The 26,495-nt window shown below is 31.8% G+C and overlaps 6 protein-coding genes across 6 annotated transcripts; 2 read left to right on the plus strand and 4 right to left on the minus strand.

The window, feature by feature from the left end:
- Nucleotides 1–1,586: 1,586 nt before the first annotated feature.
- On the minus strand, nt 1,587–4,000 carry LOC140435864 (uncharacterized). The gene is made up of 2 exons (XM_072524581.1): nt 3,837–4,000; nt 1,587–3,667 (listed from the first exon to the last, which is right to left on the minus strand). Exon 2 carries the CDS (start codon nt 3,660–3,662, stop codon nt 1,587–1,589), a length of 2,076 nt encoding a protein of 691 aa, XP_072380682.1. The 5' UTR covers nt 3,663–3,667; nt 3,837–4,000.
- A 5,863-nt stretch (nt 4,001–9,863) lies between these two features.
- TORIP (Torsin interacting protein) lies at nt 9,864–11,099 on the minus strand. The gene is made up of 2 exons (XM_072520191.1): nt 10,883–11,099; nt 9,864–10,794 (listed from the first exon to the last, which is right to left on the minus strand). Exons 1-2 carry the CDS (start codon nt 10,883–10,885, stop codon nt 9,880–9,882), a joined length of 918 nt encoding a protein of 305 aa, XP_072376292.1. The 5' UTR covers nt 10,886–11,099; the 3' UTR covers nt 9,864–9,879.
- An 876-nt stretch (nt 11,100–11,975) lies between these two features.
- On the plus strand, nt 11,976–14,049 carry Dhpr (dihydropteridine reductase). Its single transcript, XM_072520192.1, has 6 exons — nt 11,976–12,266; nt 12,327–12,410; nt 12,704–12,806; nt 12,867–13,007; nt 13,462–13,654; nt 13,741–14,049. Exons 1-6 carry the CDS (start codon nt 12,180–12,182, stop codon nt 13,838–13,840), a joined length of 708 nt encoding a protein of 235 aa, XP_072376293.1. The 5' UTR covers nt 11,976–12,179; the 3' UTR covers nt 13,841–14,049.
- A 1,887-nt stretch (nt 14,050–15,936) lies between these two features.
- On the minus strand, nt 15,937–17,139 carry LOC140440734 (uncharacterized). The gene has a single exon (XM_072531110.1). The coding sequence runs from the start codon at nt 16,649–16,651 to the stop codon at nt 16,004–16,006; it is 648 nt and encodes a 215-aa protein (XP_072387211.1). The 5' UTR covers nt 16,652–17,139; the 3' UTR covers nt 15,937–16,003.
- A 2,216-nt stretch (nt 17,140–19,355) lies between these two features.
- Sf3b6 (splicing factor 3b subunit 6) lies at nt 19,356–23,490 on the minus strand. The gene is made up of 2 exons (XM_072520193.1): nt 23,332–23,490; nt 19,356–23,257 (listed from the first exon to the last, which is right to left on the minus strand). Exons 1-2 carry the CDS (start codon nt 23,359–23,361, stop codon nt 22,922–22,924), a joined length of 366 nt encoding a protein of 121 aa, XP_072376294.1. The 5' UTR covers nt 23,362–23,490; the 3' UTR covers nt 19,356–22,921.
- Nucleotides 23,491–25,242: 1,752 nt separating this feature from the next.
- On the plus strand, nt 25,243–26,152 carry LOC140440744 (coenzyme Q-binding protein COQ10 homolog A, mitochondrial-like). The gene is made up of 2 exons (XM_072531118.1): nt 25,243–25,563; nt 25,621–26,152. The coding sequence occupies exons 1-2, from the start codon at nt 25,451–25,453 to the stop codon at nt 26,069–26,071; spliced, it is 564 nt and encodes a 187-aa protein (XP_072387219.1). The 5' UTR covers nt 25,243–25,450; the 3' UTR covers nt 26,072–26,152.
- Nucleotides 26,153–26,495: the final 343 nt, after the last annotated feature.

Consider the following 26,495-nt stretch of genomic DNA (forward strand, 5'->3'; position numbering starts at 1 on the left):
CCTAGTTCACTAATACCTCATTAACAACTTGTTTCTCCTAAAGACATCTGTCCGATCCCTACATACAAGAGAGATACCACTAAAAAACCACATGCCAGATCAGGAAAGGCTTCAGTAATTACTCTAACACCCTACAAAGAAGAATTAGAGCAAAGTTTGCAGAAGAAAAAAGCAAAAAAACTAGTACCCCAGCTAAACTTGGATTGTGTATTTGCTCCAGAAAAAAACAGTTCAGCAAAAGGTATTAAATAAAAAAAAAACAGCAATGCCCGAAGAAGAAATAGCAGACGAAGACGTAGGCCAACCTTCTACATCAAAAGGCAAAACATCAAGAAGGAAGCGGAAAGTTTCTTCGAGTTCAAGCTCAGATAGCAGTGAAGACTTTCCATTAGCCGATTCATCGTCCAACGAAAGTGGAGAAAACGACGCGGAATGTTTATCTTGCACCGGCAAATTTTCCGACGATAGATATGGCGAACGATGGGCAAAGTGTTACCAATGTGACAGGCGGGCACATGAAGACTGTGGATAAATAAAGTCCAGCACATTTATTTGCCTTTTCTGCGAAGGAAAGAGCTTTTTGAATAGTATCTCAAATTAAGGTAACTGTCTCAAGTTTAGATACCTGGCTATCCCAAATTAGGACACCTTTTATTTTTTATATTAAATGTCGCAAAAAAATTAAATGTATTTTTTTTGCAAAAATATATGTTTTATTCGCTTTATTTTTTTTTTGTTGTGTTCTAGAAACATTAAATTTAAGTTTTTGAAATAAATGGTTTAAAAACTTTTGAATATTCTGTTTTATATTTGTTTTTCAAAAAAAGTGTCTCAAATTTGGTGCCTTTTTCCTCTAGTCAGTTTCTCAGTTTTTCTGTTGCACGATGTTTCCCATTTTTTACAATTCTCATGAGATCAATAAAATTTATCACTTTCATTGAGCAGTCGTACTGTAATTTCGATTTTTAGAGTCTAGTATTCAAAACCCATAACATAAAATTTCGATTTGGAGTTTTGGCAACTAATATGAGGCATTTGAAATATGCTTAAAAACGCAGAATTTAAATTCATATTACAAACAATCGCACGTCACAGAAAATGCCTCCACGAAAATGATTTTGGATGGAATGTGTAGTTGAAGTTGTGTTGTTTCTTGGATAAGGTAACTGAATACAATATGCCCATGTTAAGGGAATTTTGAATTTATTGCTACAAAAATATATTTTTCATATATTTTTTAACACTATACCAATGTTTAGGTGTTTAAACATCGCTAGTTTTTTTATTGTTTGGCAATTATTTTTTTTTCATATCGAATTTTTTTTTTTTTTAAACCCCTCAATCTGGGCATATTGCCAACCCCTGAAGGTAATATGCCCAGTCGAGTGAAGGTAATATGCGCTTACCTAAAACACTAAATGATGTGGAAATAAATATTAAAAAACATCATATACTTACAAAATCTTATATTTATTGACACTATAAAAAACATTTAACCAAACAAAGATATTAAACAATCCTTTTTGTAAAAACTAAAATGTCAAAATAAAGAATTTTTAACTAAAATAACTTAAAATTAAGGAACATTATTGTGGGGTACAATCAGGGCAGGTAAAGGATTCCTTATCGAATTTTGTCAGCCCTACACATTCTTCATGAACGTACTGTACACATATAAAGCATAGTCGCATGTCTTTTATTTCAGCTTTGTCGCAAATTTTGCAAAACCATTTTGCTACGTCTTCTGATTTTTTGTTTTTCTTTACCAAATAACCTGGTAGAGTTTGTTTCGTGCCTTTATTTATATCTGTTCGTGGACCTGTGCTAGTGGTAGAAAATACATTTTTTTTTACCACTATAGCTCTGCTATTTATTGCCTTCTTTCTATTTTGTGTATTTTTTTTCTCAATTTTTGCCGGAGTCTCAAGCATTTCCGTAAACGATGTGTCCAAAGTTTTGCCCTGGCAAGTTTTTATTTCTTCAGTATTACTTTTTTCTTCTCGAAGATTGTTATTCTCTTTGTTATAAACCTCCAAATCATTTTTTTCAGAATTCATAAGGAAAGTTTCCTTTTTTTTATGAAACTGATTTATTGCCAATTCAACTTCTTCGCCGCTGTCTTCTGATTCCGAAGTATAACTGCCAGAACTCTCACTTGATGAAGTTTGTGTTTTAGACTTCTTTTTCATGTGAATTGGCGTCTTTTGGTATTGTGGCAAACAGTTTTGTTGGGAAGAGCTTTTTGAATAGCCTGCAGTTGGTGGTGGAGTTTTCTGGCGCAGATTAATGGGTCCGCTATCACTATCACTTGATGATGATTCAGTTCTAGGTTTCTTTTTTTTGTAATCTTGGGTCTTTTGATATTTTGGTACACTTTTTTGTTGAGAGGAATTATATGAACAGCCTGGAGTAGGAGATGGTGTTTTCTGGCGTACATTAATGGGAGTGGGATCAATGTTCTCAATTTCTGATAAAATACTTGGGGCAAAAGCAACTTCAGGTATAGCATCGGGGTTATAAGGAAATATTCCTGTTGCAGCAAAGCCTGATTTAATGTTAGAAGGTGTCAATGCCTTGTCCCACACTATCGAAAATATTTCCCCAAATCGCTGCTTTGTTAAAGCACGTTCTTTGTATTTGGTCCAATACAACAACACTTGTTCGTCCCAGTGGTGTTCAAAGGAACGAAACACAGCTTTGTCCATCGGCTGGAGTTCATGAGTTGTGTTGCTAGGCAAACACAGAAGGGTTATTTGATATTTCTCGGCAGCTTCGACAATTGAAATGTCTAAGTGACATGAGGCTCCATCAAATATTAAAAGACACTTTCCCTCCAATTTATATTTTGCTAAATGCTCCAACCAAATAATGAAGGTTTCCACATTCATACTGCCTTTAGGGGTCATCAACGCCAACGTGCCATGAGGCAAATTATCTTTCCATTCGGGCTTCATGCGCCGTCCTTTAAACAAAACGGCAGGAGGAATAGCGGTACCATTGGCGTTAGCACAGCTAACAATAGTTACATTTTCCCCATGTTCCGGAGCAACCAAATGTACGCGTTTCGCGCCTTTCTTTGCTAGAACGGTCTGTTGATGATGCAGACTGAGTCTGCAGCCTTTCTCGTCCACATTGTAAATTCTTTCAGGTTTGTCGATTAAATCTAATTCTTGAAGTACACCCCTTAATTTGTCAAAATAGTCTTTTACTATGAACTTGTTCAATTTTTGAGCCCGAGCAGGATTCATGTTTTGTGCTTTCCTTATCGATATTTCAGGGTGTCTTTGCAAAAATCCTTTTAACCAATAACGTCCAGCCATTTTGGTTCCTTGTGAAAAAAAGTGTGGCAAATTGTTTTGTTCACAATAAGTAAACACACATTTTTTTAAAGTTTTATTGCTGAGGGGATACCCAACTTCTGCCAATCTAACAATTCGTCGAGACAATTCGTTTTCTTGATCTATATTCAAAATAGTCTTTCTCCCCATTTTTGCCTTTTTGGTACAATTTTTTTCTACATAGCGTTTCAAAGTGCGTCTAGAAATATTATACCTTTGACTTGCCGCATTGTATGACATTCCATTCATTACTGCTGCAACTGCGGATTCTAGCTGTTGATTGCTCCATTGCGACCGTATTTCCTTATTTCTGACACGAGGCATGTTATCTAAAACAAAAAAAAATCAATAAATTATCTGTTATAATTAGCTGGCAATATGCCCAATTGAGCAAATTGTCAGCATACACTATGGGCATATTGTTGACACATGATGATTAATACATTTTCTTAAATTATAAAAACATTTTGAATAATAATATATTTTATTTTTACTTACATTTTAAGTACTCTATGGCAGACTAAAATCACTTAATGTCGTAGACAAATTAAAACGTTTAAGTGCAAAACAGAGGTGAAAACTGACGTCAATTTTTATAAACACGCTCTTAAAAACCACGTACAACTTGACTGCACCACGGCAAGCTCACAACTAACCTTGAAGTCGGTCACGGGCTTAGTTATATCCTAGAATAACAGAGACACATAGAAGCGACACAGCGGTCCAAAAGCGGGTACCATTTTTGTATACGCATGCCCGATTCTGGTTGTATTACTGTCAAAAACACGTGCTTATTCTTTAATTCTGGTTGTATTCGATAGTCCGTAGGCGTCTATGGTAAATACTCGACGCAACAAGTGCATTTGACCATTTATATAATTTATTTATAGTTAAAAGGTTATAGTTAAATATATAAGTTTATAGTTATAGTTTATAGTTAAAAGTTTAATTTATATTTAAAATGGCTGGATATATTTGTGCGATTCGCGGATGTTCATCTGTGACAGGAAAAGGAATAAGTTTATTTAGATTTCCTAAGAATAATAACAGGTAATTACTATTGCTTTGTAATTATTATTAGTTATTACTAATTACATAATAGTATTGGTTTGACTTTCGAACAGTAAGCCGACGCCGACGTGTCTGTCCGAGCTATAAAAAAATAAACTTTGGTCTGCCAAGGGATACCTAGTTCAAACTGAAAACATTAAATTTGGTGACAGTGCTTTTTCTTTTATTGAAAGACGCAAGTCTCCGAAGGCTAGGTCAAAAAATCAACAGATGGTGGCCAAATGTCGGCGCGCTCGAAGACAATAACAATACGAATATAGTATTTTTAAGAAATAAAAATATATAGAGGGTTTTATACACGGGAATATTTGATTTAAGAGCGTAGGCGCAAAATTTGGGGCAAATGTTTTTTAAATGTATTCATTTTTTTCGAATCCTGAAAAAACTAATAAGTATTTTTGAAAAATTTAAAAGCAGAATGAAAGACCACATTATTACTGAGGGCCAAAAGTCCCCGAAAACTTTTATAATGTTTATTTTAATAAGTTACAGGGGTGAAAAAAAAAGAGAAAATTTAGTGTGATTTTTAATTTCAAATATCTCATTCAAAAAAACTTTTTGTTTATTCTAAGGGACTTTCGGCCCTCGGTAATAATGTAATCTTTCATTCTGTGTTTAAATTTTACAAAAATATTTGTTAGTTTTCTCAGGATTCCAAAAAAATGTTAAAAAGCATTGGCCTGAAATTTTGCGTCTACGCTCTTAAACGAAACAAAGAAATTACTAAAATGCTCAAACTAAAAATTGTTGGAAACATAATTAGACCGATAATTGGGAAAATCTTAAAATTCCAACAGAACAAGACTTCAAAATTGCAAAAACATGGTTGCAAATAAACAAACTTACATTAAATTATGAAAAAACTAAATAGGTACTCATCTACTTTTTGCTATATACAAAAGTTTTCTGCCAATTTTTAATTCGTTAAATATAAATAAAAAAGATCAAATATATGGATCGAAATACATAAAATATTTAGGAGTTTTAAATGGGAATTACAAATAAAAAATATTAAAACTTTATTTGTTGTATATCTCAATATTTAGTGACACTTTTGTGACTTCATCAGGAGAAAACTGAAAATTTATTAAGATTAGATATTGACAAAAGTTAAATATTTCATTACTTACAATATACTTAGAATATACTAATACCATAGAATAACAGTGCTAATACTCTTATAATTGTAAGTAATAAAGTATTATTTATAAATACAGACAAAGTTCTTTGTTTAAAATTTGTTCTGTTAAAAATTTGTAGTGCCAAAGTGTGGATAGAAGCTTGCAGACGAGAAGATTTGTTATTCAAAATGGATTCACTTTATAATAATTATAGGATTTGTGAACTGCATTTTGAAGATAATGTTATTGTAAAAGGAAATAGAAGAAAAACATTGGCGCATGACGCAGTACCTTCAATATTTTCATATAATACGACAAACACAATTAACCACGGTGAAGATATCGAAGAACCACCAAAGAAGATTATCGTTTTAGGTTTGTGTACATTTAAGTTAAAAAATCATATTTTTCGAAAGCAATATTTTATGCTGATATATTTTCACGCTGAGGTTTTTTTAGAGAATGTTATTGTTTCGGGATCGACCCCACAATTAAAAGAAACAGACAAATTAATTTCAAATTCTGAATGTTTACCTGCTGTTGTTCAAGGTAGGTATATAATTTGACCTAATTGGAGTGGAAGTTAGATTGAGTTCAACTTAGTTATAAGAGGTTGTAATACCAGACAATAATTTATTGTTTAATCTTGATAGTAAAAATCATTACAATATTTTACAATTACTTTTTGGTAATAACCTCTCAACTGTAATGGATTTAATAATGTGTATATTTCACAAACGATAAAAAATAAACGGTCGTTAAATTAATGTATGTTTTAGGACCAAGTACGAGTAACTACTTATTGTCACCTACAGCTGCCACACAGACAGAGAGTAATTTAAGCAACAGATCACCGCGAAAACAAAAACTAAGATTAAAAATAAGACGTTTGCGAAGAAATTGTAAGAAGCTGTTTGTGAAACGAAAGCAAAATACTCCTCTTCGAGATTTAATTAAAATGTGTGACAAATTTTTGGATAAACCTTTAGCAGAAATTGTAAAATCACATGTAGCTCAAAAAGGAAAAAAACCAACGTCTCGGAGATTCAGTCAAGATATGAAGCAGTTTGCCTTGACATTGTAACATAAAAACTTCATTGTGTAACTCTTTAAGGACGGGACACGTCAAAAGACGTTTTAGCGTAACTTCCGCGACAGCCGGGTGGCATCAGTAAATTACCTTTTGTAAATAAAAAATAATTATACCATTAAGAATGTCAACAAAAGTCGGCCCTGCAGGTAACTATTTAGTGCAATATTTCATATTTATTGAAAGTCAACATAAATGCTCAATTTGATTTAAGAGCGTAGGCGCAAAATTTCGGGCCAATTCTTTTTAAATGCAATCATTTTTTTTTTCGAATCCTGAGAAAACTAACAAATATTTTTGAAAAATTTAAATACAGAATGAAAGATTACATTATTACCGAGGGCCGAAAGTCCCTTAGAATAAACAAAAAGTTTTTTTGAATGAGATATTTCAAATTAAAAATCACACTAAATTTTCTCTTTTTCTTTCACCCCTGTAACTTATTAAAATAAATATTATAGAAGTTTTCAGGGACTTTCGGCCCTCAGTAATAATGTAGTCTTTCACTCTGCGTTTAAATTTTTCAAAAATACTTATTAGTTTTTTCAGGATTCGGAAAAAATGAATGCATTTAAAAAACATTGGCCCGAAATTTTGCGCCTACGCTCGAAGAATTTATATTGTGTGATATGCCCACTGACTATTAATTTTCTGGTTGTTAGCTGTCATTGGCGGCTTGGCCACGTAACTTCAAAGAGCTGTCGCTTCTCTGTGTTGGGTTTTTCTCTGGTTATATTAGGCGTTCAGTGTGTCCAGCGCCTCCTTCCCCGAATATCAAATATTAAAGCAAAACATGGAAATGGGCATATTACCAACATGGGCATATTGTATTCAGGTACCTTAATTGAAAAAAAGGAGTTTTGAACGTTTTAAATCGTTTGTAATGTGAAATTTTAAATTCAGCGATTTTTAGGCATATTTCAAATGCCTAATGCCTAAATGCCCTTCATTTGTTTCCCAAACTCAAAACTGAAATTTTATGCTATGGGTTTTAAAGATTAGGTTCTAGCAATAAAACTCTATAGTGACCTGCCAAAGACAGTGATATCATGAGAATCATAAAAAATGGAATAACGTTTATTTATTTAACACCTTTATAAAAATTGTCTTAATTCAAAGGTACACTCTTCACCTTTAGAATACGTTTTGATTTTTATCGATTGGACAGTCAGGTCAAAAGATATCGAATTTTTACTGTTGAATTGATACAAATTTTACTTAAAATTTATTTACCTAGCGCGCTTAATTGACATTCAAAATCGTCGGTCGCGTCAATCGTTGTTTCTGAGAGAACTGAGAGTTTCTGTTGGTTCATTCTATACAAAAAGTGTGTATAAACATTTTTATTCAAAATTATCTGCGAAATATTTTTTCTGCGGCGTACAGATTCTTATTAAATCGATATTTTCCGTATTTCCCCACCGACGAGGTGGGTTTTAGGGCGAAGCCGGAAGGTTCAAGTATTCAATTTTTTCGCATATTTTTGGGGTCCCAAAATTGACATTCTCAGCAAAATTCAGCTTGTTCGTATAATGTTTAGAGGTTCAGTTGCATTTTTGTTTCTGACGACTGGAATAAGTAGTCCAAAATTGCTTAGATTTCAGATTTCACCCTCAGATTGATACCAAAAGCTAATTGTACAACATCCTCCTCAATATTTCAACTCAAAAACATAACTAATTTCCCACAAGATCGAGCCCAAGTAAGTCAAGTGTCAAATTGGCTGCTACAAAAGCGCATATTGGATATTGGTAAACATCACAGATCAACAATTTCTTATTTATAACATTTTTTGAAAACGAATTTTCTTCACAATCAATTGTGGTTTAATACCGGCTACTTGAGGCGTTACTATAGGGAGCAAATTTTAATGATCACACTTGATGGATATTGTAGAGAAGAAAGTCTAAGGATGGTGAAAGACTTGACTGGTAAGAGTTTTCAACGGCAAAAGTTCTTATAAGAGTTCGAGACGTCGTTTCTGTTAAAGTCATGAACTTGAAGGAAATTGCAATCAAGTTGAGTAGAAGAACATTGGTAGGACAGTGTGTACTTGTAGTGTCAATTTGTTCTTTGATTATAGCTCTCAAACCTTCGAAGTCGAAGAATCCAAAAGAGCTTTTTGATATGGTAATTAATACATATCAAGATCTTAACAGTGAACAGATACAAAAAGTAAAGGCAATGCTGATAGAATTTCAAGATGTTTTTGATATGGATGAAAAGTACCTATAAGGACAAAACCAGCATAGAAACCCATAAAATCAATACGGAAGATGCTCGGCAAATCAAACAACAACCAAGAAGACTTCCGTTAGCAAAACAAGACGAGGCTGAAGAAATTATTAGAGATATGACTACCGTCAGCTCTGTGTGGAAATAAAAAGGATAGTTATCTCTTGCCTAGGATAGACGGTACATGGATACTGGCAAGTAGGATTGAAAAAATCCGCATTCTCGATAGGATCAGGCCTTTAACTATTTACATTTATACCTTTAGAACTATGTAATGCTGCTGACATAGTAAAGATGGTTTATTTGGATAGGTAACGTAATTATCGTCGGAAATCATTCTAAAAGCATTCCAAGAATCTGACAGAAGTGTTTGAATGATTACATGCAGCTAATCTCAAACTGAGCCTAAAGAAGTGTCACTCACATGTTTCACCAAGAAGTTAGATACTTAAGCCATACTGTATCCAGCAATAGTGTAACAGCTAATCCTGAGAAAGTTAGAGCAATTCGAGAATAGCCAGTACCAACAGGTAATTAAAAGTTTCCTCAGATTATGCATGATGATTTGTTAAAGGATTTATTAATATCTATAAACTCTTAAAAACGCTAACCAAAGAAGGTAAAGAATACATATGGAATGGTGAGTGACAACAGACTTTCAAGGAGCTGCAAAGAGCTCTTATCAGTGCACCAATAGAAATAGTAAGCTCCTGAAAGCAGCTTGTTAAGACTATACATGAAGTTTCCAGTGGGTACTGGGAAACAGGACAAAATGCTGAAAATATTGATGCTTCTAACTGGAAAACCCAATCACATAACAGAACAGTAGGTGTAAAAAACTAACAAAGGTTGAGGCCCTCTAAGAGTTGTAGCACCACTGATGATGATTTTGCAACTATTGCAATTAATAGTTCATTACCAGTCATACAGCTGAAAAAACATAGTTATTCTGTAACAAAACAATATATTTTTCCCATAATTAAAAATAAATAAGTAAAACGCAGTAACTTTAATAAAATATACTTTATTTTTCTGTTTTCACTTTTACAACAAAGGTAGAAATTCTGGCATACAAAGGATAAAATTTATCAATATGTAAATCATTCCACTTCTCCTGTAGTGTTTTTTCAATATATTTTTCGCTAGTATTAGCAAGACTTTTAACTTTCATTGTGAATAAAAATAAAACTTGCTCCTTGACTGGATTATATTCATCACATAAACTATGAAACGCTTGAGCAGATGTTCCTGGAGCTTCATCTAGATTTGTTATTACTACAACACATTTTTCAGCCAAGTTATCTCTGATTTCTGATATAAAGGTACCATAATCTTCTAAGATATTTGAGTTTTTTAAATATCTACCAGGTAATTGAATTACCTGTATACTTTTGCATATATCATATGAAGAATACCTTGATATACTTTTAAGAACCTTGGCCATAGTTGTATCATCCTCATACAAAAATATTATGGATTTGGGTTGTTTTAATCTTTTAACGTCATGCAGGGCCACCCTGACATTAATCCAGAAATCTTCTGTTTGTGGATGATCATTTATTAAATTAGCAAAATCAGTATGTATGCTCTCCACAGTTTCAGCCTGAGGATTGTACATATATAGGCCTATTAAAATTGCTACTACAAACAAAATATAAATTATATTTCCATTGACACTAAATTTAGTTTTGCTAGCATTAGGTTCAACATTTAGGCTATTTTCCTCAGCTGAATCTACTTGTCTTTCACCATCTGAATAAGATTCTGTTTCAGAACTGAAGGATTCCCTTGTATCTTCTTTTGGAACTTTATCATTGTAATGATCTTTTTCTGTTACACTCTTTTGATTTTCAATAGGACTCACAACTTCTTGATAATTTCGAATAGGCCTCCTTCCCATTACTTTTTTTGGTGTACTGGAAGCTTCAGGATTATCTACCTAAAAGCAGATTATTATAATTATAAAATGACATATTAAAAATCATTTTAGAATAATATAAGTATAATTACAAAAAATTTTTACTTACCATATTTGCTGTAAAATTTTATTTATTGTTCATGGGAATTTATAAATTCGGCTCAAATGCTTGGTAAAAATAATATTAAAAGGAACTTATTGCACCTCAATCTTATTATAATTATAAGTCTATTTTCTTATCATGTTGATGTTGTTGTTGATACTCATCTCGTTCCTCTCCTAAAATTCCCCTCCTGTTGTGACATGTTTTGACATTTTGATCTCGATCTCAAGGATAAATAACCAGCTTTACTATGATTCATAATAAATTATAAAATAAATAATAATTTACATATCATAATCCTTGTATAAATATATTATTGCAATTCGTAATTATTTGTATTGGATGTAGATTACTTGAATTTTTTAAGCAATAATCTAGGATTTAGGAAATTAAAAATTTTAACAAAAAATAAAAATTGAATACAGTTTGACACTATCGATTAAAAAACAATGCTTTTATTTGTCGTATGCAGAAAGTAGAAGATAAGCTTCAATAATAAAAAGAAATCATTGCTACCTTACAATATTTTTCACTGTTTTTTAACTTTGATTCATTCGGATTGGACGGTTCTGGCACATAATAATAATAATAAACAATCAGAATGCCCACTCTGCTCGTCAAGATAAGTACGCGCAGACGGAATCAGCCATATTTTAAACGGAACCAGTGCTGTTCAGTGAAATTTTATTTGTTGTGTATAGAAAAATTAACCCGGTTTAATTTATTTACGGCAACCATAGACATAATATGCACTATTTTATTCGTACTTTTAGTTGAAGAATAGATTAAATTATTTCAAATGTACTAAATTATTAATCTCTAAAAATTTAAATTACAGTTCTGTCGTATCTTGTCACAAATTTCTCAGTTCGAGTCTCTATGTTTCCGTTTAAAATATGGCGATCGCGTGCTGACAAATTTCAAAGGCGGCATTTGAGAGTGGGCATTCTGATTGTTATTTGTTATTTATTCTGTGGTTCAGTATTGATCCGGATCCGAGGTACCGTTCGGATATATTAAGCGAATTTCCGGTTCCACAGAAACAGAAATGTTGGGATGCAACTCTAACCATTATTGAAATCTGTCAGTTGATAGAGTTGATATATTCTTTATCTATGGTCAGTTGCACAACTAACTGATTTTGAAATTAGTTCAGAATTAGTTCCACGGTTTAATCAATCGGGATTACGTACGAGTATTACCATTACGACAATCGTTAATGCAATATTGATTTTGATTAGTCTCACGTTTAGTTCTCAAGGTAGTCAGTAGAAACAAGTGGTTTTCCCATTTCACCAAGAAAATGACTTACGCTGGACGTGTAATTGTTTATGGGGGTAGAGGAGCCCTTGGTGCTAAATGTATATCGCATTTTAAAGCAAATAATTTCGTAAGTATTTTAAAATAATTTATATAAAAGTATATCTAACATATGTTTATGTTTTTCTAGTGGGTAGGATCTATAGATTTGACCGAAAATCCAGAAGCAGATGTAAACATTTTAGTGAAAAAGGAAGATAATCTTCAAGATCAGGTAAACACTGTACTTATTTATTACTGTGTGTATTTTATCAGAAAATGTGTAAATTCTTAGTTAAGATTACTCAATTTTGTCTAAGAAGAGGGGTGTGGTGCGGAAATACCCAAGCAACCAGAATCATACAATAGGTACATTCTCCTTTTTAAAATACAATTTTATAGGAGTGGCGTTGCAAAGTTGAAATATTAAATGTTTTTAAAAAACTATGTGAAGAATTATTATTTTATGAATTGCTTTAATCAATACCATTATGGTATATTAATGGCTATCTTTTATTAATGCTTTAGGAAACATCAATCCTATCTTCAGTTAATTCCTCATTAAATGGTTCCAAACTGGATGGAATATTTTGTGTTGCTGGTGGATGGGCTGGAGGAAATGCTTCTAAAGGTAAACATATTTCTGATTTCATACATAAAATAATCACAATAAGATTTTTTTAATACTTAGATCTGGTAAAAAATTCTGAACTGATGTGGAACCAAAGTGTTTGCAGTTCTCTTATAGCTGCCTCTCTTGCAGCAAACTGTTTGAAGGAAGGTGGTATTATCCAACTAACAGGGGCTAAAGCTGCATTGGAAGCTACTCCAGGTTAGCAACAATAATTATTATAGATCTTCTAGTGATTCTTCTGATTAGTAATACTTGACATCAATGATGGCTCCAGGATGCTAGCAAAACTAATCTGACCAAGTAATACAGTATAATTGTTTTAATTCAATTTGTTAGGTGAGATGTTAGCATTCCAGAGTAAGTGATGCAGTTTAACAACACTTTACACTAATATATACTATTTTAGATGTTTTAATTTCTTAACCCTTAAGGAAGGAGCTTTTTTTTTCAAGAAACAAAAGGAATTTGTTGGTAATTTATTTGATAAGTATTAAGAATTTTTATGTAAAAATAATATTTTTTTTATTTTGCAAGAAACATGTTGTATCCCAACAAAACTCTAGTTGTAGGAATATCACAATAACTAAACTAACCTAATATGAAAACTTCCTCTATGAACTATAATCAACTGTTGGTAATTTTTTATGTACAGGTATGATTGGATATGGCCTAGCCAAAGCTGCAGTACACCACTTGACTAAATCTCTGTCCCAGAAAGATAGTGGTCTCCCAAACAATGCAGTAGCAGTGGCTATTTTGCCTGTGACTTTGGACACACCTATGAACCGAAAATGGATGCCAAAAGCTGACTTTTCTACCTGGACATCTTTGGAATTTGTTGCAGAGTGAGTATTTGTGAAATTAATACAATAGCAATAAGTACTACAGAAAAAGATCATACTTTATTTTTTATACATTCTTTTTTTTTCAGCTTATTCATAAAGTGGGCCTCAGGAAAAGATAGACCTCAGAGTGGCAGTTTGTTGAAACTTGAAACCACTAACCACCAAACCGATGTTACACCTGCTTAATCTCCAGATCTGATATCCAGTGAAAACATGATATTAAGAAAGGACCAAGGATAATCTCTCGAATTTTATTCTATTAGATATTTACTGGGTATACTATTTTTATTGTTTTAAGTGAACTGATTTTTGTCCCATTTTTGATCAACCTGTGTTGAATTTTTTTCTAGATCTTTATTTTTTATAATGTTGTCAGAATAAAATATAAATGTTGATGTGTTGTTTCTTAAATCCCTGCATTGAACATTGTAAGTGCAAGGCTATTAGTATAATTAAATAATAGCAAAGCAATAAATAAAGCAAACAACTCCTATCTTCTTTTTAGCAATCTAATTGTCATTTAAATTTTAAAAATGAGCCAAGAAAAGATATATTTCAGCTTTTCTCTAATGTCACTGAATATTTTGATCCAACAAGACTGTGTTGCTATCAATCTCTACAGCGATCTTTAAGCTTAGCACATCTGAGGCATTTTGCCTGGTATACAGTCAACTCAGCAATTTAATAGTTTTTTTGAGCACTTGGAGTTGTCCTGTAGATGGAGTATGGTTGCTGCTGGAAAAGTTTTTGTTGCCTGGCCCTGTGGTATATAATCTTCTCTAGTGATAGTTTCTGTTTTAACTGTGATCAAAGTTTTTATTGGGATCATGTCTTCTCTTTTCCCTTATTATTTTCTGTTGTTTATATCGATTTTATGCTTAGCTAGTGTTGCAACATTTTCTGTGAAGTTGCAACATCTATATCTCTCTAAAAACCATTCAAATTTCTGTTTGTCCTCAGGTTTCAAATGGGTATTATATTGATAGGGTATCTTCTAGAGGTAGAATATTCTATCTTATAGAGGTAGAATAAAAGCAGTAGAAATGGAGTTCCTGAGGAGAAGCTGTAGACTTACAAAAAGAGACAGAATTGAAAACGCAGAGATTAAGCGGAGAATGGGAGTGCAATCAGACATAATCGACTATATAGAGGAGAAGAGACTATCCTGGTACGGCCACGTCAGAAGAGCGGACAGAGGATGCTGGATAAATAAAATCACAGAATGGAGCCCGATTGGAAGAAGAAAGAGAGGAAGACCCCGAAGGTCATTCAGAGATGAAATCGACGAGGCTATGAAGAAAAGAACCCTGCGAGATGGAGACTGGAATGACAGGGAAAATTGGAGAAAATGGTTGAGTGAAGGAAGACAGTGGAAATCCTTAGTAGTAGTAGTAGGGTGTAGTAGTAGTAGGGTATCTTCCTCACTTTTGCTGTTCCTGAGTTATTTTCCATCCTAGCATCCATAAGTATTACCACAGGGGTATTTTTTTGAAGTGAAGCTTCTATACTGGCATTGTATTAGTATTTTCTCTATAGTAAAAAACTGAAGCGATGATCACAAAATAGTGGTACTTCACATCAATTCATTTCTAGTCATCATATATTTACTCTTAAATTAAAACACTGCATGAAAAATAACTAACGAAATACTGACATTAACCGTTGATTGAATAACCCAAATAGATCCGCAGCCGTACACAAATTAAACGTAGCAACTTTTCTGTTCTCAAAAACACTTTCGCCATCTATTTTCGGGAGAGAAAATTACACTACGGTTAAACATAAAAGATTTCTTCTCTTCATAATATTTCCCCTTAATGCTCAACGTAAATATTGGTCTCCCACTTTAATTCCTTAACATAATCATACTTGCAAACTGTGCATTTTGAATTTGTTTCGTAATTTGTTTGTGTTCTAGTCGATTTATTTGTTTGGTGAAAAATGAATTCCTCTAAAATTACAACGACACGTTGTGTGTATAAAAATTGTAATCTATCGAGAAAAGACGGTGTAGTGTTATTTAAATTTACCGTTAAAAATCAAGATTTATTATGTATGGTTAATATTTTTGTATTAATTTTCTTCTTCATCGTCTTCTTCTTTTTCTTCTTCCTCTGACTGCTCAATATCGGATTCATCATCATCAAGTGCAGAATTCAACAATAATCATTTTTATATTTAATTAAATACTGAAAAAATCATATTTATTATTTTTAAATTATTTATTAATTTATATTTTAATTTATTATTTTTTTAAATTATATATTTATTTATTAATCCAATAATCGATTTATTAAAGTTACAAATATAATATATATTCTTTTATTATGTATGGTTAATATTTTTGTATTAATTTTCTTCTTCATCGTCTTCTTCTTCTTCTTCCTCTGACTGCTCAATATCGGATTCATCATCATCATTCTCGTTTATTAAAGTATCAGAATAAAAATATTCAAGAATATCAGGTGCATATTCACTTTCTTCATTGAAATCATCTGAAGTTGATGAAGCGTTTAGACATGATTGTCCATTACACTGCCCACAAATTAAAGTACATTGCAATCCTGATTTCCTGCATCCGCAATTAGAACCACAACTTTTCTTGCAATTGCAAAATATTGTATTCAGCAGTTCTTCTGGTGCTGGCGGTAATAATGTTGTTATTGGTTCCAGAAATTCATTTTGCATTACCCAGCCGAATTCTTGGGGTTCTAAATCATTTCCCAACCAAATTTGGGTCTGATAATAGACACGAATGATATGCTGACCAGCTGCTGCACTGGAAGGTGGAACACTTGATAACTGCACTGGTTTGTTGAGTCTTGTTGATTTGATGAACTGGGTGTATCGAAAAGAGTCTATATCGTCTTCTGATGTTGGAGCATTATATGCTGCTAAGAAAATACGTACTCCATTTTCAAATAATTCTTGTACAGAGCAGTTTTTTTGTTGAAATAGTTGAGGTGACTGATGTAAATGGTGATTTTTTTCGAACATTTTTTATCGATATTTTACCTTTCCTATAAATCGCAGAAGTCGTATCACATCCACTAAACGCGTGTAAAAATAAGATGTGTTTCTTAGAATGAGGGTATTTATCAAAACTTTTCGATGAATATAATTTTGTCTCCGCATTACCCTTACCAATTTTTTTAAAAAAAATTTCTTGTTGATGTGATTGAGCTCGTCCTATCAAGATAACTAGCAAATCAATATCTTCTCCTACAATGACGGAAGTTTTTCCTACATGTTCAGACTCTGCAAATAGCTGTTTCTACAATGAGAACATCAGCATCATCTCTGGCTTGTTTTGTAGTGATATTAACAGCTTTTAATTTGTCGATAAGCATGTCTATATCGTTACCGTATAAACAGGTAAGCGGTCCCCCACTCTTTTCGCTCTATCTTAAGAAGGGTTGAAGGTACATAAAAGTACTTGAGATAAAAATTGAAGAGAATTTTCCATTCTACAATTTTTCTTACCACCTTAAAAGTCATAAAGTGTAAGGGAAACGAGATATTTGCAGAAAACTCATTTTCGTGACCTTTGACCTTTAATATCTTAAGTCGCGGACACGTGATTATATGAGACTTTTGAGGTAAGTTTTATACCATCAAAATAAAGACGTATGCAAATTTTCAGCTTATTATCTTTCATTCCGAGGTTTGCCCCCTTTTATGCCTTATTTTACTGGATTAGTATAGGATCCGATATAATATAGAACTGCACCGTTATTTTTAATGACTAAAAATTATTTGATATGTAATTCAGTATGTTAACAAAATTATGAGAAACGAGGTGTGCCTGAGATAATTTTGTTTTGAATATAATTAATTAAAAATTATTAAAAATAACTTTTTTTTATAAGTATAATAAAAATCAGGCTTGGGCAGGTATTATGTTAGGTTTTTTTATCATTCGAAACAAAAAAGGTCTTTTGTAATTGTTCTCTGAAGTTGATTGTTTTCGAGTTTTAAATAATTTAAAACTAAAAAGAAAAAAACGAAAGATTTCGATTTTCAAGGGTCAAAAACACAAGCAAAAAATTAATTTTGTAATCATCAAGTAGAAACTTTCGAAATTTTTTCTATTAAGTCAAGATAAGAATGTTTGCCATGTTTTGCATTTTTGAAAATATTTTTTTTTTTGGTAATGAGGAAGGTTCCTTGAGGAAAGACAGGCGATCGGGCTGGGCTACATTAACAAGTAAAAACCAATGATTTCAAATGAAAGTCCAAAATACTTATCAAGACCTGATAAAATAATGTGGAGCTTGAATTTAGGTACTTTAAAATTTCAAAAATGAAGTGAAACTTATGATTCTAAGCCTTGAAGATCATCATCCCTCGTTATTTTTTCAGTTTTAAATTGTTTATAACTTAAAAACGATCAGCTTAAGAGAAAAATTAAAAAAGCCTTCTTTTGTTTTGAATGAATCTAAAATATTATGTGTCCGCAAAATTTTCTTTATAAAAAAAGTTATTATTTAATTATTAATTAATTATAGTCACAACAAAATTAGATCGGGCACCCCTTGTTTTTATAATTGTTAACATTCTAAATTACATATAAAATAATTTTCATTGCAGTTCGATCTTTATCGTATCTGTATACAAAATATAATATTGACAAAATAAATTCAAACTGTTCGCGAATTGCTAAATGCTTCACAGACATATTTCTTAGAAATCATAATTCAGATAACGCTGGTATGGTGTTTAGTTCTCTGACTCATTACACTTCGTAAGTACTGCCGTAAATTGGTTGTGGTAGGGAACGATAGGGGAGGTAACGTCACCTCTTTCTACGATCATTCTCGTATGAGCGCAAATTCGTAACTAGTTGTTTCCCGAAATATCCACTAGAGTCGCTGATTCTTGATGAAATTTTAATTTTTTGGGTTGCACGTTTCTCTCCATATGCGTTGCTGATCTATTTGGATTATTCAATCAACGCATTAACTGAGAAGTAAAAAATTAAAAATCTGTCAATAAGAGTCAATTCGTAATGATTGTCAAAATTTAAAAGTCAAATGTTATTGGATTAATAACAATATTGAATCATATGTTTAAATTTTTAGGTCACTTCACTTTTAAAATAATTTCCTATAGATATAATTATTATTTTTAAACATCTTATTTAGTGTACATAATAATTAAATGTACTATCAAATGATATTTATATATTTCCTCTGAAGTTGACAGGCCTAACAGAAGCAAACAACATATGCTTTGTTATAATATGTGGTGTATGTTAACAGATGGTGTTAGGAGAAAAACATAATTTATTGAAATATTTTAATTTAATATATGTAATTTGTTTAAAATATAAATAATAAAATTACTCAATTCAATTTTAAAAATACAGAACACACAGTATGAAGTTTCGCACTAGTCTAGTGTACTGCCTACAGTAGCATCATTTTTTAAAGTAATTTAGAGGATGTGAGTTTGTTTAAAAAACAAACAACAAATGTTGTGCTTGATAACTTCCTTTTGCTTTTTATTTTGAATATTTTGTTCCTATCACGTTCTTCTTTTATTTCTATTAATTATGTAAAATATTCATTCTATCTTATAATTTCCTGTTTCAACAGTTCATTTTTATTTTCTCTTTTACCATTATTTTTTACTTATTTGTTTCATCTTTTCTTTAACATTAATTATCTGTGTATACAAAATATAAAAGAAAACAAAATAATTTATTAAGAAAATTTATTCCTTACACTAAAATCCCCAATTATTTACAATTTTTTTATATAAAGACCAACTTATATTTATTCACATACCTAATAACCACAAGTTGCTAGTCAGATGATGAAATATGTACTGAAACTATAATTCTTTTACAGAATAATCAAATGTATTTAAGAATATACACACTTACACATCAATTGGTTGAAGGCTAGAGAATGTTCCGAATGAAGTTAGCTACAAAGAAACTTCAGTAAAACACAAATTTGCATTTACAATATTGCAGTAATGTATATGTTTTATACCTCAAATATACATAGAGAAAGGTTAGAAACAGTACTTTTTTTTTATATTATTTTATGGAATCTGGTCTTTTTAAATTTAAATAAAACATGAACAAATGAATATTTGTTTCTTTCAATATTAGTTGCAGTTAGTTATTAGAAAAAAAAAATTGCAATTGCCCTTTGATGGATTAGTGGATAAATTTGGCAATAGTGTCAGAACCGCCAAAACACTAGTTGCCAGATTGCAACAGATATTCAGGGGATATTAATTTTACGAACATCAGATCAGCAGTCATTAAAATAAATATATTTTTTCAAATTTACATTGCACAGATTAAACTATCATTATTGACAATTTAATCCATAAAATGTGATTTTGTAAATCTTATATTTATTTTCGTGGCATCTGTCATTCAGGTGGTTGAAACATTACACTGAATAATTTTGTGAAGGATTGTGGCTTATTTTTATGTAGATAAACAAGTAAAAATATATATAACTTTACAGCAGAATGGAACTTGTTATTCACTTTCTAACTAACACTGCCAAATACAAGATTTCCTTCATTTGTAGCTACCTTCATTCGGAAAATTCTCTAGACTTTAGCCCATCAATTTAACACCTTCGCTGCGCCACCAGTTGAAAAAGACTGGTAACTACGTTTGCAGAAATTATGGCTAAAAATAAATACATGTATTTCCATCTGGCGAGTAACGTACAAACGAAACGCGTTGGTCAAAACTAACATTATAGGTACCTATATTATTGTCTGAAAGAGATCTATCTAATAGAGGTATCATTTATTACCAGTTGGATTCGAGTGGTAACGCATACAAGTTATTTTTTTTTTCATTGTGGGGATTCCCAGATGAATTCAACTGGTGAGTAATTTTATTTGTAATTCCCAGCTTAGTTTAGTTATCTCGGTCGAGCCATAATAGTGCTTAAAATATTTGTATAAAGATTGTGTAAAATGAGTAATAGAACTGTTAAATTAGTAAATTTGGCGTTGCAAAATGCAACTGCAAGTGGTAGTTGTGTAGACCCCAATCAGAATTTGGATCGTCACCAAGAAACAACTATAAATACTTTGAGCGAATCAGAGGAAGAACCATTTAGCGACAATTCGGACTGTGATCCTAATTATGCTACTTCTGAATGTTCTACTAATTCAGATAATGACGAATATAAAATCAGTTCCGAGAGTGACGATGAACTTATTGAAAATACAAGTAAGTAAACAATTTTTTTCTCTTCTTATTTATTACTTCATGTGAAATTTGTAGGAGACCAAGGTACTTCAAGAGAAATTTTCGAAAACATAGCAACACTTGATGAATGGATACCAATAACTGAAAATAATGATATAAACATAGGTATAAATGAACATTTAGTAAACCCAGTAATTAACGTTCAGAGTGAATCCATTAGTCCTCTTGAAAGCTATTCACTATTTATAAATGACACGGTTATTGATCTCCTGGTTACAGAAGCCAATCGATATGCATCTCAACAATTAAATAACAACTTAATCAAACCTAAATCTAGACAAAGATCCTGGATACCTGTAAATCAACAGGAAATGAAAAGCTTTTTAGCCATTATCATTTGTACAGGTCTGACAAATGTCCCTACTTTACAACAATACTGGTCTAAAAATCCTCTTTACCATATCAGTTTTATAAGTAGCATCATGACAAGGGACAGATTTTTATTGATCTTAAAATATCTACATTTCAACGATATCGATGGTTTGCAAAATACCACAGATAAACTATACCGAATTAGACCTTTATTAGACATTTTAAACAATAGATTTCAAGATATATTGACACCTGGTAGAAACGTGGTTATCGATGAAAGTATGGTTCCTTGGAGAGGACGCTTAGGGATGCGTCAATATATTAAAAATAAGCGTCACAAGTATGGTGTGAAACTATATAAAGTGTGTACAACAGATGGTTACACTTATAGAATTAAAGTATATTGTGGCAAAGAAGATCCTATTTCAAGTAAGGGACATTCACATAATGTTGTTATGGATGGCAATCATGGATAGCTTACTAGACACAGGAAGAACACTGTATGCTGATAACTTTTACTCCAGTGTACCATTAGTTCAAGATCTACTAGAGAGAAGAACTTTGTATTGTGGAACATTAAGAAGTAACCGAAAAGGTCTCCCTACGACAATTGTTACAAAAAAAATTAAATCTAATGAAGTGATAGGTATGTGCAATAAACAAGGGATAAAAGTTATTAAGTGGCAAGATAAGCGGTCTGTTTTAATGATAACCAGCAAGGGGAACCATAACACTGCTCTTTACAATACTGGTCGAAAAAATAGAAAACAAGTAGACATTTTAAAACCCCTTTGTGTTATTGACTACAATAAGGCCAAAAAAGGAGTTGATTATAGTGATCAAATGTCAGCTTACTACACTGCTCTTAGGAAGACGTTAAAGTGGTATAAAAAAGTTGCTTTTGAGTTAATTTTTGGGGCAGCTTTAGTGAACTCTTGGATCATTTATAATACGATAAACTCAAACACAAAGTGGCCTCTAATAAAATTTCGCGAAGAAGTAGCATTTCAGCTAGCCAATAAGTCTACGGACCAAACATTGGTTCAGTCTTCGAAAAGAAAACATATACTGACCAAACCCGAAGGATCTGGTACCAAAAAAAGGAGAAATTGTATGGAATGTTACAAGAAGCTGAGGGAAACAATGAAAGGTAAAGAAGCTGATAAAAGGGTCACTAAAGTTACTACATACTGTAGCACATGCGAGGAAAAACCTGCTTTATGTTTACCTTGTTTTAATTTTAAACACAATGCATAAATTTTAAAACTTATCCTTACTAATAATTAGCATTTGTTGTTTTTATATTTTATGAAAAATATGTATTTTGTTCTAAATAAAAGTTTTGGGTTTATTTTATTTGAAAATATTATATGCACTTTTAAATTTCAATTTTTGCTTTACCAGATGAAATAGCCTGGTACTGATGCAGTTTTCAGCAAGTTTGTATATTCCTTGTATGTATATAACTATTACTATAAATAAATCTTTAAAAACTTACACATAGATCGCACTCACATTTATTAAGAACTACCAGACTATTCCGACTGGTGTATCTAAATACAATATTCTATAGTACCAGTCAATTAAAACTGGTAAAGCATACAACATAATAATTGAATTTTTCGTAATCGCAACGAAGGTGTTAAGTGATAAATACAAATAAGCACAAAATTTAAAACAAATCTTAATTATCAATTTAAAAATTATGTGTTTATTCCATATTTACTCTTCATCTGGTCAATCTCCTCTTGTTTCTTATCTATATCTGTTTTCTTAAATGCTTTATTTGCCTGATAATATAATACAACTAGATACCGATTACATACATTGAAACCAGATAGATGGTCACAGGCATTCTTGGCATCAAATATATCTTCAAACACTACAAATGCAGTGCCCCTTGTTTCTGGAGTATTTCCTACCCGAATTTGTCGAATTGCTCCATATTTACCAAATATATCATACATTTCCTCGGCAGTAATTTTGTAGGGAAGATTTCTGATATATAATATTCGGTTTATTTCTGGTGGCAAACGTACCTATAAATTAAAAATAATGAATTCTTTGCATTGATTAAAACTGAAAAATATAGCAAATAAACTACAAAACTTACATTTGCCTTTCTTTGCATTGCTAAAGCCATTTTTAGTATATTTCAAGAACTGTTACTGAAATATTTTTTCTATTTTATTAAAGCTAGTACGCAAACTTCGTAGATCCTAGACTAAAACAAACTAAATTTTATCACTTGTCAATCGATGTGTGACAGTGACGAATGACTGACAGCGACAGATGACAGACACAGACAGCAAATTCTTCAAGTTTGATTTGTCATGATTTGTCAATTCACTAATTTCTTGACACAGAAATTGAAGAATAAATTCATGAATTTCTTCGTGAATTTATTGTTGCTGTAAAGCCCGCAAATATTTCTGGTTATACGAAATACGTTTATAAATTTATAAAGAAATCTTTTTATTTATGAAAGAAATAACATTACTTATAAAGAAATAAAGGCTTTAGAATTTATAAAATGATAGATAAGTCTTTAAACGACTTGTATCACTATTACATATTCCATAACAACACCGCCACATAATAATATACAATCAGAATGCCCACTCTGCTTGTCAAGATAAGTACGCGCAGACGGAATCAGCCATGTTGTGCATAGAAAAATTAACCCGGTTTAATTTATTTACGGCAATCATAGACATAATATGCACTATTTTGTTCGTACTTTTAGTTGAAGAATACATTAAATTATTTTAAATTTACTAAATTATTAATCTCTAAAAATTTAAATTACAGTTCTGTCGTAGCTTGTCACAAATTTCTCAATCCAAATCATCGAGTTAAAATTTAACTCGATGATCCGAGTCTATGTTCCCTTTAAAATATGGCGATCGCGAGCTGACACACTTCAAAGGCGGCATCTGAGAATGGGCATTCTGATTGATTTATTCTGTGACACCGCTAAGTTGTTCCTTTTCGTACAGGTATCATAATAATAATCGATTAAAAAAATTCATTTGCTAATTGTGGCATCGATATTATTTACATTACTAACTTAACCTGTTTGTTTACTAAATTAATGTCTGTTCGAAAAAAATGGCTGACAATATTTTTTGATGAAAGTCCTATGCCACAGAATAATAAAACAATTGTTATTTATTCTGTGCCTATGCCACAGAATAATAAACAATCAGAATGTCCACTCTACTTGAAAAATAAGTACGCGCATCTCGTTTGCGCAGACGGAATCAGCCATGTTTTAGTCGGAACCAGTGCTGTTCGGTGACATTTTATCTTGTGTGCATAGAAAAATTAACCAGCTTTAATTTATTTACGGCAACTATGGACATAATATGCACTATTTTATTCGTACTTTTAGTTGAAAAATAGATTAAATTATTTCAAATCTACTAAATTATTAATCTCTAAAAAATTAAATTACAGTTCTGTCGTAGCTTGTCACAAATTTCTCAATTCGAGTCTATGTTTCCGTTTAAAATATGGCAATCGCGTGCTGACAAACTTTAAGGAGGCATCTGAGAGTGAGCATTCTGATTGTTATGTATTCTGTGCCTATGCATTCATAAAGAATATAGACGCATACATGCGTCTATATTTTTGGCCACAGAATAAATATCAATCAAAATGCCCACTCTCAGATGCCGCCTTTGAAGTGAGTGAGCACGCGATCGCCATATTTTAAACGGAAACACAGACTAGAAATGAGGAATTTGTGTCATGCTAGGACAGAACCATAATTTAAATTTTTATAGATTAATAAGTAGATAGTAAATTTAAAATAATTTAATTTATTCTTCAACTAAAAGTACGAATAAAATATTTAAAATAGAGATTTATGTCTATGGTTGCCGTAAATGAATTAAACCGGGTTAATTTTTCTATGCTGATTCCGTCTGCGCGAATGAGATGCGCGTACTTTATCTTGACAAGCAGAGTGGGCATTCTGATTGTTTTATTATTTTGTGCTTTGGCATTACTATATCAAAGAATATATATTCTTTGACTATATCTATCACAAAATACTCAAATAAACATCATGGTAGTTCTGTAACAGCTGATTGTGACATGTAAGATATAATAACCTATAACCTCTTTTTAATTTAATAATAACAATAATATATATTATTAATATGAGTTAGAACGAGATCTTTTATATTAAGAAGAAATAAGAGTTTGAAATACCAAATTATGACGACATGCAATTTTTAAAAGGCACACATGTGTTACGTTTTCAAAATATTAAGTGTAGCCTTAGACAGTTTAGTTCTTCTACTAGGGAAAAAGTTTACAATGCAAGAAAATTAATAGGGTATGTTTTGTGTAATATATGTTTAATATTTCCAATTAAATATTGCCGTACTTTTAGATTCGCAAATCAAGATATTTTTGAAGTAATAGCTGATGTAAGAAACTATGAAAATTTTTTACCATTTTGTACTAAATCTACAGTTCTAAAAGCTGAGCCTACAAAACTTCATGCCAATTTAGAAATTGGCTTTCCTCCGATTGTCGAAAACTATACTTCTATAGTTGCATTAGACAAACCAAATATGGTACAAGCAAAATGTTTTGATGGTAGACTTTTTGACTACTTAGAAACTACTTGGACATTTTATCCTGGCCTCTATAGCAATCCTAAGACATGTATCATAGATTTTTCTATAAAATTTAGATTCAAATCTGTGTTGTACTCTCACATTGCATCCATATTTTTTGATAGGTTGGTACAACAAATGGAAAATGCTTTTTTAAATGAAACAGCCAAGAGGTACGGAAAGCCATCAGTACCTATTTACAAACTGTCTCCCAATAGTTGACATTTAGATGTGATTTTAAATTATTGTTATTTATTGTTAACTGGTTACCTCAAAAATGTAAATAAATTTTTTTAATTAAAATCTGAACTTTATGTTTTTATCATTACCATTATCATTTCCAATGTCTAAAGACTGCTTCGAAAACACAATTGTACTTTGATCTTGGTGCAAAAACACTTGCATGTTAACTTATTAAACTGTTTATTCGGGCTGTTGGGCCATTGTCTTCTGTTGAGATTTGTTCTCGACGTTTCGCCAACACTAGGGGTTGGCATCTTCTGGAGATGTTGATGCTTCGCTTGTAAGCAGAAACTGACGACGCGTTGTACTACGGAGGCAATATTTATAATTCCCACTCGCCTCCCCTCCACTGGTTTCGGCTTGAGGGGGCGTGTCGTTGTTTATAGTAGCTTTTCTATCTCCG

This window comes from Diabrotica undecimpunctata, chromosome 1 (genome assembly GCF_040954645.1).
Source record: "Diabrotica undecimpunctata isolate CICGRU chromosome 1, icDiaUnde3, whole genome shotgun sequence".
Classification (NCBI taxonomy): Eukaryota; Metazoa; Arthropoda; class Insecta; order Coleoptera; family Chrysomelidae; genus Diabrotica; species Diabrotica undecimpunctata.